At 39.4% G+C, this 15,362-nt stretch overlaps 1 protein-coding gene across 1 annotated transcript in view; it reads left to right on the top strand.

Annotated features, from left to right (window-relative positions):
• MMP2 (matrix metallopeptidase 2) overlaps positions 1-15,036 on the top strand; it is a 34,388-nt gene extending 19,352 nt beyond the window's left edge. The window contains exons 9-13 of the mRNA XM_005504696.3: positions 1,413-1,560; positions 7,262-7,398; positions 9,002-9,161; positions 12,590-12,699; positions 14,018-15,036. Of these exons, the coding sequence (XP_005504753.1) occupies positions 1,413-1,560; positions 7,262-7,398; positions 9,002-9,161; positions 12,590-12,699; positions 14,018-14,121 (659 nt within the window). The 3' untranslated portion in view covers positions 14,122-15,036. The remainder of the gene's footprint in view (positions 1-1,412; positions 1,561-7,261; positions 7,399-9,001; positions 9,162-12,589; positions 12,700-14,017) is intronic.
• The last annotated feature ends 326 nt before the right edge of the window (positions 15,037-15,362 follow it).

Consider the following 15,362-nt stretch of genomic DNA (forward strand, 5'->3'; position numbering starts at 1 on the left):
ATAGCCAAACCTTTTGATGATAATTCCTAATGCCTGTACTGTGGCAATGAAACGTCATGCTATCTCTAGCTTGAAATACCTGACGTGGGCGTTTTGGGGTGATTTTGTCTCCCACACTTTGAGCTTCCCAGACTGCAGCTCCCTGTGAGAGGGGAAAGACTTTGTTTCCTGTCCCAGCTTGGAAACCGTTCACATGGCCTTCCCACAACAATTCCAGCTGAACCATCACAATAACATTTCCAGAGAGCACGTGGGAGCTGATATACTTCTGTGTAAATGTATTTGGCGAGCTCCTGAGGAAGGAGTGGGTTTAAGTATTTTTGTGTTAGTACATCTTTAATTCTTTTTTTTTCTCCAGACATACTCTTAGTAAAATACATAGAAATTATTATTAAAATTCCTTCTACATATATATTTTCTATCTTATAGAGACACAAGTATACTACAGTCAACTAAGGAGTTGAAGAAAATCTATACTATCTATCTTTCTGTGCTTTTCACTTTTCTAGTGAGATTTCTTCCTAATTGTCAGTGACTAAATTCTACAGTATTCAACACCTTACAAATTGTAATAAGAATATACCAAAATAATTACCACAAAACACCTTTTTATCAAAAATCTGATTTGAATCTTCATTATTACCTTGCCCTTAGCTGCTTTAATTAAGACTAGGAATTGAAACAAGGGCAAGGTAAGTGAATTTTCTAAGCTTGCAAAGCATATCTTTGAAAGACTTCAGAATATAACGCAGTTCTCTCAAGGCACGCTTCAAAACCTGAGACAAAACTCTTTCTTGGCTCTTTATAACTGATATAATCCTTTACAAACTGCTTTCTATATACAGCAAGTATTCAAAACCACCTTTGTTTTCTTCCATCATTATTATCTCAAATCAGCTACGCTCACTTTGTTTCATGCAGTAAATCGACCTGATATCTAAGAAAAAAAGGCAAATGCCTCATAGGGCAATACAGCAGCAGTCAAATGAGAAAACAAAATAAAACAAACCAGATGGCACATTTTGGTTGTTGATGAGGGCAGTGAGATCATACAAATGGCTCAAAATGCATCTTTGTAACTTGCAAAATATTTGCACTTGTAGAAAGAAGAGAAACCCGCTTTGATCTATTTCTCTCTTAGTGGAGTGGCAGATAATTTTGAATAGAAGGACTACAAAATGCATTTCTTTTCTTTTTAGAAGGCAGTAAAATTAAAAGAAAACTGTTAATTTTAGTTAATGTTAACATTAGAACCCAGTATAAAGACTTCTGATTTTATAAGTTTCCCCCGTCCAGCACTGCCTCCAAATTTTTCTCCTTCTATAACATGAATGATGACAGTTCATGTTCCCTGTGTTACCTATGCAGCACTGTATTTCAGTGTAACAGAACATCTCTGTTCACCTTTGCAGAAGTATCACCCGACGTTGAACCTGGGCCAGGACCAGGGCCAGGCCCACGTCCAACCCTTGGACCTGTCACACCAGAGCTCTGCAAGCATGACATTGTATTTGATGGAGTTGCACAAATTAGAGGAGAAACATTTTTCTTCAAAGATAGGTAAGTGAGATAAACTACTTACCAACGGGCTCAAGTGAAGGAATCTATCAGACCTATTCATCAAAATCCAGAAATTTATTATCAGGCACAAAGCACAATCTCTGCCTTTTCTTCTGTGTGTTCAGAGACAGCAACTCCTAAGGGAAAGTGATGGCAAATTCTGGTTTTATGGTTAAATAATACAGCCTTCTTTGTCATGGGGTACACTGCTGACTCATGGTCAACCTGGTTTCCATCAGGACCCCTAGGTCCATCTTCACAAAGCTACTTTCCAGCATGTTTGTTCCCAGTATATGCTGGTATTTGGGGTTGTTCCTCCCCAGGTGCAGGACCTTGAACTGGCCTTTGCTGAACTGTGTAAGGTTCCTGTCCTCCCATTTGTCCTGGGGTCAGGTCCCTTTGGGATGGCAGCACAACCCTCTGGTGTATCAGCCATTCCTCCCAGTGCTGGGCTGTTGGCAAAATTGCTGAGGCTGCACTCTGGCCCATTATCAAGATTGCTACTGAAGATGGTAAACAGGCTTCTACGCAGCCCTCACACCTGGGTGTACCACTGGTTACTGGATCCAGCCAGACCTCCTACCACGCACCCCACACTCTCGGCCTGGCTGTGCAGCCAGCTTTCAGTCCACCTCTGATCACCTCACCCACACGTGAACAGCATCTCTAGGAGACTTATTGGGAACAGGGTCAAAAACCTTTCTGACCTGGTCATTTACCAAGCCAGTCATTTCATCATAGAAGGTTATCAGGTTGGTCAAGCATGACTTGTCATTTCAGAATCTGACTACTCCCAGCCACCTTCATGTCCAAAAGATTGCCTGTAATTAGAGACAGGTGACATGATTATGCCATAAATTCACCAACTCACAAACTTCTTTGAGAGTCTGGAATTTTCAGCTTCAATGATTATTTTAGGCAGTTTGGTGGTGGTTTTTAGCTTCTGGTTTCTGCCCTACACTGGGACTGCGTATGCTATGACAACGACTGGGTTGGTGGTAGTTCTAGCTAAAATCAGAGCAAGGAAATGACAGAAACCCCACCAAAAAAAAGCCTGTTATACTATCTGCCCAATTTAGAGACTGAAGCACTAAAATCGACATTGGTGTCAAACTCTGCTGGCTTCTGAAGAGTCACAGAGGTTTGCTCAAAAGGGTGAAGTAACTGGGAGATGCATCCAAACTTCTAAAGGCTTACACAAACCAGATATGACCTCAAAAAGCTTAAGAGATTTACCCATCTGTAATGTTAATCACAAAATTAGCAAGAGAAGAGATACATTAGTGAGTCTATTGCCTGCCAAAGAAGGATTCATTCCCTATAAAATATTTCTGGACGGTTGCCTTTTGTAGCAAAAACTACAAGGACTGTAATTCAGCAATGGAAATCCCATTACTTTCAGTGGAGCAGAGCTCTGGGGGCTCTACTCTTCCTGATTCCATCCCACAGAGTCTGTCACTGGGGGAAGGCTTCAAATTTGATTGCAGGAAAATTTCCAATCTCAGCTTGTAAAAACACCCCTCCAAAAAAGTAGTTCATCCAAAGTTAGTAGCAATAATCTCAAATGCCTCTTCCATCATAGTGACACTGTTTAAGCAAATCTTCAGTGTTAGCATAACTTCCGTTATGAAGGTCTGGTCTGAAGGAGATCTGTTCCTATCCCATGTTCATAAAGATGCAATTATGGAAATCTGTGAGCAAAATCTTGTGATTAAACCCCGAGTGGTTTAATCCAGGTTGAGTCTAAAATCATTAAATAACAGTATTATGTGACTCACGGCTGTTGTAATAACATATCAAGGACACTGGTGATTGGGATAGGCTCCCTGTGTGCCAGGGCTTCAACACAGAAGACACAAAAGGCATTTTTGATGCAAGAGCAGAGACATTCCTGATAAAACGCAGTGCCTGCACAGCTGCAGCTCCCACTGCCTTTGCTAGGGCCTGCATTACCCAGCTGCTCAGCAGTGAAGAGCATCTCCTAAGGGGTACGGGACTTGGCAGCACCATGGGGAGAGACACTAATGCTCTTTTTTCTGCCATAGATCAAGGCCCAATTTGAAATCATTTATGCTCAGTTACCTTGAACATTCTCCCAAAGCTGTTTAAGATCTGGGTCCACATATATTCATTGCATGTACCCAAATCAAGCACTGTCTCCTATCATACAGGAACATATACAAGCATGTGAAGCTGCCACAATTATTACAACTCACCTGTTCATTGCTCCTTGCTACATGTCACAGCTGAAATTTAAAAGGAAGCAGGATCTGACAAACAAGGTTCCCCTCTCAAAACACAATTTAATAGTTATTTGTACCTGCCGTTGGTTCAAAGTCCATCCACCTTCTCCAGATTTACATTTTCAGCAAGAGTATGTGAAGGGTTTATTACTGTGATGCACAGTTTAACTCTACTCACCGCTTTCTCATAACAAAAAAATCAGGGGCAATTGGGTAATTTTATAGTCTGTGGTATGCAGTAATTTCTTCTGTGCATTTCCTTCTAGTTCCCATCTATGTGACACCCAGATAGTGGTGCTTTGGGTTTGAAGTTTGACTTAATCTTTATTACAAGCTTTGTGTTTTAGCAATGCAGAAACTGGGATTAAAAACTCCTGCCTGTAAGAACATACTGTCCCCCATTTCTACTACAGCTGCTATGGGCAAATTCAACATGTTTGTGGTAACACGTGTGTTACCTTTTGTACTATTCCTCTTGGCCCTGTCAATGGCAGGCTGAGATTCCTTACAATACAGTGACCCCCAATGACAAGAGCCAGCCCTTTCTCAGGCATAGTACCCCATAGTACCACCAGATCAGCCTCAGCAAGGCAGCACTGGCCCTTTCTACCAACGAGCTGTACAGAGCTGGCCCCACTGCCCTCACCTGACATGTTTGCCAGAACCGGTGCCCACTTTCACCAACAGATATCAGAGAGCTAATGTGTTCACCTCAGCTCAGGGTCTTCACGCAGAAAAACTTTGCAAGTTCTGCAGTATTCACAACACACTCATTGTTTTTGCTCACTTGTGGGCCTTGGTTTTCAGCCAGACCTCTACCTTGCCTCTGCTTTTGTAAACTAGTAATCACACAAGGCTTGATTCAATAAGGAACAATTTTAAATCTCTTCCTAAATCAGCAAAGCGATTCAGTATTCTATACAATCTGAACAAAACAGGAGCATTTTGCATTCAGATACAGCTGGTCACAGAACCATGCAAATACCAAACCAATCTGTTCAAATTGACTCGTGCTTTATCTAACACACAGCAAGAGCTGACAACTGTGGAATTGTTTTGCTGTGGAATGGCTCTGCCTGTCAGTCTTGCAGCTTTGCAAATATCAGGCAAGCAGCATTATGACTCAGTTTTGGAATTCAAAAAACAAATGTCTGTCATGTGTCGTGTGACTTTTATGATTCATGAAAACAAACGCAGCATCCAACTATCATATTACACAGGCAGAAAGAGTAAATAGCAAAAATGAGATCAGATCAAATCAATTCCTTCGAAAAATGTGGTTCTCCCCTTCCCCTCCCATCAAGTCTCAAACCAAGGAACTCAATGGTAATTACTGGAAGCGGTGTTGGCCATACAGAGCAGTCGAGCCTTCCACTGGGCACAGAATCCTCCAAGCACCCAGAATGCCCAAGTACAACATTTACACTGATGTTTTTCTTTTGAAAGTGAACAAAACTTCTGAAGTTTCCCAAGACATTAAAAGAGACGCACTGATTTGGTCCCTTCACATAACTGCATGTAATAATAACGATGGCTAATCTTGATTATGTTAAAATATAATGTAAAATACTCACTATAACAAAGTTTTACATCTCTCTATATACGTAATATTAAAATTTAACCTGAATGAGTTAAAACATTTTCACATATCCAAAGCAAAATGAGAAAGTGAAATAATTAGTTTCACTGTTTCCTTGATGAGTAAAAATAAAAATACCTCCTACCCAACTCAAAATGAAAACTCAGCTTTGATAAAGATTTCCTTTCCACAAGAAAACCTCACCATTTTAATAAGTCCCTCGAAATGTTTGCTTTAATAAAAACCCAGTGTTCAAGTCTCCATTGGGTCTGGAAAGTTTGGAATTCATGTAGATAGTAATTATTAGTGCTGACTCAGCCATAAATCAGGTCCAAATTTGATTGAGAATTCTGCAACTCGGATTTTTAAAGGAACTACTTCTATGAATGCAGTGTTAGAAATATTTGCTATATGGATTTCCATTTCATATCATATTGGATCTGCTTTTCTGTCTAAAAAAAGATGCACAAAACAAATGTTATTACATTTTATAGCATTTCATATGTGTTTAAACACTGTCATGAGCAAGAGTAATTAGCTAAATGCCTTATCCCTTGTCTCTTTTTTTAAATGTAAATTGTGATGAGTTATGCTCAGAGATATTTTTGTCCATACTAAAAATACATATATGTATGCAAAATGAGAGTAAGTTAACATATTACTATCCCAATTATTAGTACCATATGTCAGGTTAAATTAATATGTATTTTTAATTAAGAGACAAAAAATTATGCATTTGCCAGTAATACTTTTCCTCATATCAAACACCATAGATTATCATAATTCAGTATGCAGCAACTAATTGTACTTGCAAATGCATTTCAAAATGTTTTAGTTGTCCTAGCTAGCTCTATTAACAAACTTCTCTTGTTAAAAATCCAGCAGTGTACCAAGTGAATTTAGGACTCTTCCTCCAAGTTTTAGGCAAAACCAAAATTCTGATTCAGATCATGGGTTTCTCAAAGATGTCATTATTCTAGGTAGGAACGGGTAATGACTATTTATAGTTTGCAAAAAATAAGATGCCAGTAGCATCCTGAGCTTCAGCAACATAATAACAGCACAAGTTGTTTGACTGGAGAATTTAATAGTTAAAGCTTGGTGCAAAAGCAATTCCACCAGCCTGCTGATATTTCATTTCATGACTGTGGCAAAACTTTTGTTCTGTTGGGGGAAGAAGTTGTTCATTCTATGAAGGAGGTAATAACAGTATCATTCTTAATACCAAAAGCCCTCAGCACAAAGCTCTGCCATTTAAAGATAATTACAGCTTTTTAAATCTTAAATCAAATTATGATACTACTTAAACATAAAATAGCCAATAAATTACCCTTTGCATTTGTCTAATGAACATTTTTAGTGCCAGCAGTTTCTTTTACAGCCAAGCACACTTCTGAGCAGTTTGATATACCGTTACTAAATTTGAACTTTTAGTCACTACAATAGTAATTGCAAGAGCAAATCAGGGAATACAAATCTCTGGTTTTCTCAAATGTTCATCCATCTGTTCCACACACAACAGCAGGAGAGCTCTATTAGTTTAAATGCCTTGTATAAATGAATTTATTTGTAAACTCAAAGCACAGAATACATTTTGCCCTGATGCAAAAAGCAACCAGTGCAATCAGCATAAGCAATTTCACCTGCAGTCCAGCGTGCAGCCTATTGTGCCACTCTTTTATCAACATGCTTTTAGATGAATGATTTTCTTTTCAGTCACTGCAGGAAAAGAGTTGCAAGCATGTGCTTCTGCTAACGTGTGTGTGTGCGCATGTGTGTATGTACAATGCTTATGTGGCCTTTGCCAGAACTGACGAGAAACAGATGTGCTGGTGAATTAGTTCATTGTAAATCTCATACCATTTTCTGTTGTGCACAGATTCATGTGGAGGACTGTAAACCCCCGAGCAAAACCCACGGGTCCTCTTCTTGTTGCTACATTCTGGCCTGATCTGCCAGAGAAAATTGATGCTGTCTACGAGGCCCCTCAGGACGAGAAGGCTGTGTTTTTTTCAGGTATTAGCTTTAAGTTTTAAAATGTAAGTAGCCATTTGCATAAATATTGCATTGGAGCTCAGTTTCCTCTGGGCTGTAACAGGGCCAGGGAATGGCCTGCCCAAGAGCCAGTATAGCCCATGGGGATGGGTGACAGATCTCAGACACCCCATGCTGAGGATTTTAGGACAAAGTCTGGATTGGAAGGACTTTGAACAGCATTCAGCCTTCATTAGAGCAAAGGGGAGCTATGAGCACCTGGAAAGATACATTTAACAGTAAGCAAGACTGAACAAGAGTCAATATTTAACATAAAATGCAACAACAGTGTGAGCTGTTTCCTCAGTCTGTTTTACCTGCCTTGGTGGCTCATGAGGCAGCGGGTACGGGCGGCCGGGTGAGTGGCCTCCACAGGAGAGGAGGGCAAGTGGAGCCCTGCTCTGTCCATCCCAAATCACACACATGGCTCAGCCGTACTGGCCACAACAGTGGGGCTGGAAGGCTGTTTTCAACATGAGAAACTGAGCCAGCAAAAACTGGGCTCCAATATCTACTAAAATATGACTAAACACCTCCAATCATGTAAAAAACATATGGCAGATGCTGCTGTACATTTTCTGTACAGCAGGGAAAAAAAGTAATTATAATCTATTCCATATGTCTCAAAGGCAATTTGCTGTAGTTTACATGGAGGGGAAAAAGAAAGAAGTTTTAAAAAGTTTTATTTCAGTCAAGCCAAAACACTTTAAATCTTGCATATACTATATATAAGCCTATTACATCTACACCTCTCTCCCTCTCTCTATAATTCCCAGGAAGACGTAACCAAACTGCTTTTAAAAAAATAAATACATAAGAACTATCAACAAACAAAGATTGATTTGAAAGTGACCTGCAACCCAACTATCTTAAAATACTTGCTACTGATACCCCCTCCTTTCCTCCTGAACTTCTCAGGAACTCAAATGTTACACCTTATACTTACATTAATGCTTTACTTTCTTTCTCACTAGCACAAAATCAAACAAATGTCCTTTCATAAAAGAATATTTCCATGGCTTTCAGTGAATCCAGTGAGGGTATTTACTAAGTAAATTCTAATTCCGTGTAAGGAATAAAGAATACCAGAACATCTTCCACGAGTACATATTTGGAGAGACATTAGAAAATGTTGTATGATGGAAGACCATAGAAACAGGAAGCCTGGGCAAAAACTTGCTGTTAATCACTCAATAAAATTACTCAACAAAACAAATGAAGGGTGAACATGAGTTTCTGCATTTGACCTTCAGATGCCCATGCCTGGTTTCAGACCGTCTTCATCATACAAGAAAATCTACTATTTTGTTTTAACATAACCTCAGCTGTACTAAGCTGGGACAGCTAAGAAGAGAGGAAGCAAGAGCACAATGAGGTGATGTCTTTTGCAGAAAGGCAGAAGTAGAAACTGTAATCACAGTACACCTGCTCTCTAACTAGTGCTTCACAGAGGGTAAAATACTATAAAGACTAGTAGTAGAGTTAGTGCAATAAAAAGCCCCATAACAAAGCATAAATGAAGAAATATTCCTCTGTATCTGATTAATAAACAGTGTTTGTTTACTCTGCTTTCTCTCCTATTTAGGCAATGAGTACTGGGTTTATTCCGCCAGTAACTTGGAGAGGGGATATCCAAAGAAACTCACCGCCCTGGGACTACCCCCTGACGTACAGCGTGTTGATGCAGCTTTCAACTGGGGCAGAAACAAGAGGACGTACATTTTTGCTGGAGACAGATACTGGAAGTAAGATACGTTGAGGCGGTGGTGGTGTGCTGTTAGCCACACCGTGCCTCTAGGGCTGAGTGCACAAGGAGGTCGAGGAGGCAGGAACCAAACCCAGGGGGTTCACCCTTTGAGAATACAAAATAAGAGTTGCCGGGACAGCGCTGACAGCAGCTGTGAGCAAGGGTACCAAACCAGGGAGTGTGGCTAGGAAAGGGCTTCGGTACAGCAGCAGGACACTGGTAGGTATTTGAGAAAACAGCTTGCAATGGAAGAAGATATCTGCGAGTCTCACTAACAACCCATCCCTCCGCCCCTACATACCAGCAGCTGCCTGGGGCAGCCTCAGGATCTGAAGTGAGGGAAGTTGTCCCTGCTGTCGGTTCATAGATCCTGCAAGAAAACTCGGACAGGAATTCCTAAAACATGGGCTGATCTCCAATCACTTGAAGCCAAAGACTGACTAGATTGTCTCTGAAATTCTTTCACTAAGCCACCAAGTTCAGAGGCACTGGATGTAAAAGAAGCGGCCATGTGACTAGCAAAGCACACTGGGGATGGCTGTAAATCCCTCCAGCAGCTGATGTACCAGTCACTAGCACATTTGCTCTACTAACAGAGTTGGCACTGAGGAGATCTGAACAAACCACATGAAGTGTATCTGTTAGTGCTTCGGCAAAAATCTTGGCTTCAATTCATTCTGACAGTCTCTACAATCCTTACTCATGTTTCCAGTCCATACCCAGAGAAGTTTTTGTTGCAAAGAACACCACAAATGTGTTATTCCACAAATATCCACAAATGTGTGTAACTGTATTTGCACTAAGGTTTCTCTTGGAAAGACTGTATGAAAAACAAAATATGATGCAAGATAAGCAACCAAACTCAGGTAACCTGCTACTAATACTCTTTCCAGAAGAGATCCTGGACTCCTAGATGAAGAAGGAATGTCTTTAAAATGCCTGAAGTCTCTTACAGTGGTAGAAATAGAGATCCTACATTGCACCTAATAAAGAGTCTGCTAATAGTATTTGATAGAATTTCATGATCATAACTTGCAGGAAGATTTGGCACAAAAGATCATCTGAAAAAGCAGACACACCTCGGTGCTTTGAGGAATTTTGCGGGTTAGCTCTGTGCTGCCTGTCAGAATGGCACAAAACTAAACCAGAGACACTAACTCTTGCTTTCACCATCAGAGGTCTTTTCCAAGAACAGGACCTGAAGCTGGGAATGCAGACATTAAACAACAGGCTGAAAGTTGAACCGCTCATGAACTGACAATTTAGAGAAAAGTTAAACATCAGAAGCACCCACCAGCTTCTCCAGGCTATAAGGATCCTTTCTGAGAAATGCTCTATATAAAATATCAAAGGAGGTGTCACAATAATTGAGTTCATTTTATATGAACATTAATTTCATGTTATGATCAAACTGGATGAGTATCTATTTTATATCCTAATGGCTGTCGATTCCTGTAAGCAAATAAAATATCCTTTCACAATTGCCATTTGATCATAACTTTCAATTACTTTGAGGACAGCACTCTTCTCCATTATCTAAAAAAAAAAAAAAAGAACAACCTTAAAAGCTAAAGAATGCTATTCATTTTTTGATATCATACTGCAGAGACCATCTTAAACATTTGCAAACAGTTCTAATACAGCCATCTGCAATAATTCGGATTCCTAGCAACAACTACAGATGATGAGTTCGCAAAGCTGCTTGTCTCCTCTGTACCAATCATTGTTTTGATTAACTGCACTCCACGGCCTCTGAGTAATTCATCACTCTAACCACAGACAGTATTTCTATCAAAGTACCTTATCAATTGCAGTCACTGCAAAATGCGTAATTTATTGTTAAGAAATCAAAATAAGCTTAAGTGATTTCTAGCTGTGCAAAGAAGAAAGCAAGCAGTTGACAAATATTTCAGAAAAGCATGCATCTGTTTAACACGGACACCACAACCCTGAAGTATGCAGCTGTTTTGTTTTATACAAGGACTCTGCCCCATGGAATCAAAGCAGTTACATACCATAGTCCTTCCTGTGCCATTATCACACTTACTTTAAGTGGATTTTTTGGAAGCCTTCTCCTCTCCCTCCCCAAGCTATTTTAGTGTTATTATAACAAGACTGTTAAGCAAAGTGAAGTTTTGCAAGGGAGAAGAGGAGCTGGGTCAGATTTCACAGATGAAGTTTTAAAGCTACTCAGGCAATCTACTAGACTTCTTTTAAATATCAAAGTTAAAAATAATAAGTAATTTAAATTAATCATTTAAATTTACTTTGACCAAGCTACTGCTCATCTGCACTGGTGTAACTTTGGATACAATCCAAGTAGTTCCATACAGCAACAAGGGAAAGGTGACACATATACAGACATGGATAAATAAAAATCAAGAATATACATGCTTCCCTCCCTCCATTACCAGTCACAGACAACCTCTCTGAGGTCCACTGCTCCTGAGGAGCTGCTGGGGTGACTGAGGCCTCACATTGAAGGCCTGGTTCAAACTCTATCCCGTGTCACTGCTCCACAGGACGTCCCCACTCTTCCCGCTCAGCACTGGCTCCCATCTATAAAGCAGAAAAATGGGGAAACCAGGACACAGGTTTGCTCCTTCCTCCTTCACTCTCAAGCACTCTGCACCCCTGAGACTTTTATTCCCTATATGTGAAAAGGGAGATCCTGAATGACTTGCTTGTGGGAAGGTAAAACTGGCTTTGCACAGATCTGTCTTTGTGTACTCCAGTGGGAGGCAGACAGGGTGATAAAACAACTGGCCATCTGCAGATGTGGGTACAGACAGAGCCATCGCTTCTGAAGGACACTGCAAACCAGATGCCATTTCCATGCAATTCAGCACATCTACGCCAGCTGGGTTTTTCCTCTTTAAAGCATAGATCATGAAAGCCATTGTGGTTTGGGTTGGTTTGTTGTTTGTTTGTTTTCTCCCAGCTTGCCATTTCTCTGTTGATCATCACCAAGAACTGGGTGAAAATAACAGGTTTTTAAAATGAAATGTTAGGGAAAGTAATTAGTAATTTAATAGCATACTATCAATTACATGGACTATAAAGCATATTTCATGTAAGATTTTTTCACATTAAAATCTGATACCTTCAGGTGCTGGCCACTGCCAGAAAAAAAGTTACCTTTCCTAGAATCATGTTTTAAAATGTAAAGCCATGTTTCTGAAAAGGGTTTTTCTTAGAAAGTATATTTTCAATTCAGCAAGAGCTGCATTTCCAAAACGAAAAATGTAAAATTTCACAGGATTTTAAAGGATTCAGGAATAATAATGAAACAGAAAAAATGTTACAATCTCAGTTATTACATTTCTGTTTGATTGTTTTCTGTAGTCACATTTGCTGAGGACTCCCTGAAAAATTCCAGTAAATTTTAAGTACAGAATTTTAATGCATGTATATAATTTTCTTTAGGTACAATGAAGAAAAGAAGAAAATGGAGATTGCATCCCCTAAATTCATTGCCGACTCTTGGAATGGAGTTCCAGATAACCTCGATGCTGTCCTGGGCCTTGGTGACAGTGGTAAGCTGCAATTCCGACTTAAATCTCTACCAGGCTCTCCTATTTGTCTGCTGTTAAACTTACTGGAGACTTTAATTTCTTGTGGCCCATGAGTAGGAGCCAAACTCCCATTCAAATTTGCAAACTACTGTTTCAAAGAAACTTTGTTTCATCTCTTTATTTTCCCATTAAATATCAGTCGATAAATACCCTACTAGTAACAGTTTAAACTTTTTTAAATGAAGCATTTAGGGAATATGACCTCTCCTGAATATTTTTACCCAAGCAAATAATAATAATTATGCTAATTTCCCTTTTCATGAAGCTTATTTACTTTCAATCTGCTACTACTCTTTATCATTTACTTCCTTGATGCTGAATACTTTGCAAAGCTTAACAAGGCAAGAAACAGCTTTTATTAGCATCTTCCCTCTTTTCTTCCTTGCCTTTTGTGGGGTTTTTTTGTTGGTTGCTTGCTTTTCTGGTTTTGTTTTTGTTTGTTTGTTTTTAATGCCTTAAGCATCTTGAAGCATCCTACTGCTTTCCATTATGATGATGTTCAGGTCTAGAAACCTGCCACACAAGCGTCCCGCGGGCTATGGAGGAAAGCAATCCCTGATGCAGTCCCTTGTATGTCAAGGTCTCCTGAGGGTTGGATCCAGGTCCACATTGGTTTTCCAGTTTGGGCATGGGGAAAATTAGCTGTGGGAATTCTCCTTCTAGTGTAGTTTGTGACAGAGACTAAAGCGACTCCTGCCACCCAAGGCCTGATGCACAGGGTGTCCTCACACCAGTGGCGTGACTGGGCCAGTCCCCGTGGCTCACAAATTTACAACTTCTGACAGCCCCACAGGTTCCTCAGCCCCAGCATCGCCCTGCTCTAGCACAGCCAGAACCCAAATATGATAATCTCCTTGATCACAGGCACAAATGGCTTGTATTTTGCTTTTCTTTTTTTAACTTCCTATCAACTGCAGCTGAGAGCCTGGCCCATGGTTTTAAGTGGCCTCATATTTTACACAAATACATGTAAATGCCTGGAAGCATTGCTGATATCACTAGTCTCTAGTCGATTTTCAACATCTATTTTGTCAGTAAGCATTTCTTCCCAGAAAATTCTGGCTCACAAAATGGTAACCTGACTTCAGGCTCCATTTAACAAGACTGTTCTTCTCCAGGACAGGAATTTTTATGTATTTAAAAAAAAAATCTTTCTATTGTGTATAAATATTTCAGGAAATAAGTTCATTAAGCTTCATGAAATCAAACAAACTAAAAAAATTTGATCAAGAATTATGTGCTCTATAATCCAAATATGCTTTTTTATTTACCTTCACAGGATACACCTACTTTTTCAAAGATCAGTACTATCTACAAATGGAAGACAAGAGTTTGAAGATTGTTAAAATTGGCAAGATAAATTCTGACTGGTTGGGTTGCTGAGCTGTATGAGATATTAATAACCAAATATTTACTTTTTTGTTATATGCCTTATCTGTAATTAGAAATAGAACTGAACGCTAATTACTGGACCAGTCTGGTACTGGCACCAAAACTTTAAGTACCAGTACTGTACACATCTGATAATTTAAGAGTGTTTGCCTCCTCAGTATACAAAAGATGTTTACGTATATATTCTGGTACAATTTTTCAGTTTTCATGCTAGTCATAGTTATGCCAGTGACGGAACATCCATCTTTATCCATCATTCTTTATTCCCCTGGTGCTTAAACAAAACGTTGAAACCATTGGAGACTGGATACCCCCTGTGTTAGACACATCCCAAATAGGCTCAGATGAGATGTACCAGCAGTGCACTTTGATTTTTATTTTTTTTTAAATACAACTCTGTTATAAATAGATGGTTTGTCTTGATGTTTTTCACCCTTTTGCGAGTCTGATCATTACTTCCATTTATTTACATAATAATACAGAAAGACTGTCAAAGGCACGGGTTGCCTCGGGATTTGATTTGTGTTGATGCATGATGGAATCATGGCAAGAAAGTGTAAAGTATTGTTTTAAAGTACTTTTTATGTTAATACTTTAGTTAAATTTAGCAATTTGCTTCATGCACTTTGTTACTACTATATAACTTGTTTATATGGATGGAATGACTCAGATTTTTGAAGTCAATGCGTTATACATAAAAGTCAAGTATTATTGTTTAACTCTATTTTCTGTTCTTTATAATATTGGGGTTTTCTTCGGTTAGGTTTTTTGCTTAAGCATTGTGCAACAGAAAAATGTTCTTTTCACAGTCTGATGGAATGTTTCTCATTAAAAAAAATAAAACAGAAAAGAATGTCCCACACATGAAGTGCCAACGATACAAATAAAATCAAATTACACTGTCAACACTTCTCATGGCCAGGCTTCCTTTTATCATTTGAAATTAGAAATTCAGTAGCAAGTTACAGTAAAATGCCTGTCAAAGGAAAGACAATATTACCCCAATATGTAACTGCATAGGATTTATTTAGAAACCTAAATTATTTTCTGTTAGTTCTAAGACATAACTGCAGCAATTCCCACTACTGAGCTGATATGGTCCCACAGCTCCACAATGCCCACTGCCTCCTTAGGACAGTCACCGTGTCTGTCTGTCATCCGAGCTCCTCCTCCTTATCAGCAAACTGCCTCACCACAACCCAGACAGGAGAGTCAGCACACACACAGTAGCA

The sequence above is a fragment of the Columba livia genome, chromosome 13 (assembly GCF_036013475.1).
Source record: "Columba livia isolate bColLiv1 breed racing homer chromosome 13, bColLiv1.pat.W.v2, whole genome shotgun sequence".
NCBI lineage: Eukaryota > Metazoa > Chordata > Aves > Columbiformes > Columbidae > Columba > Columba livia.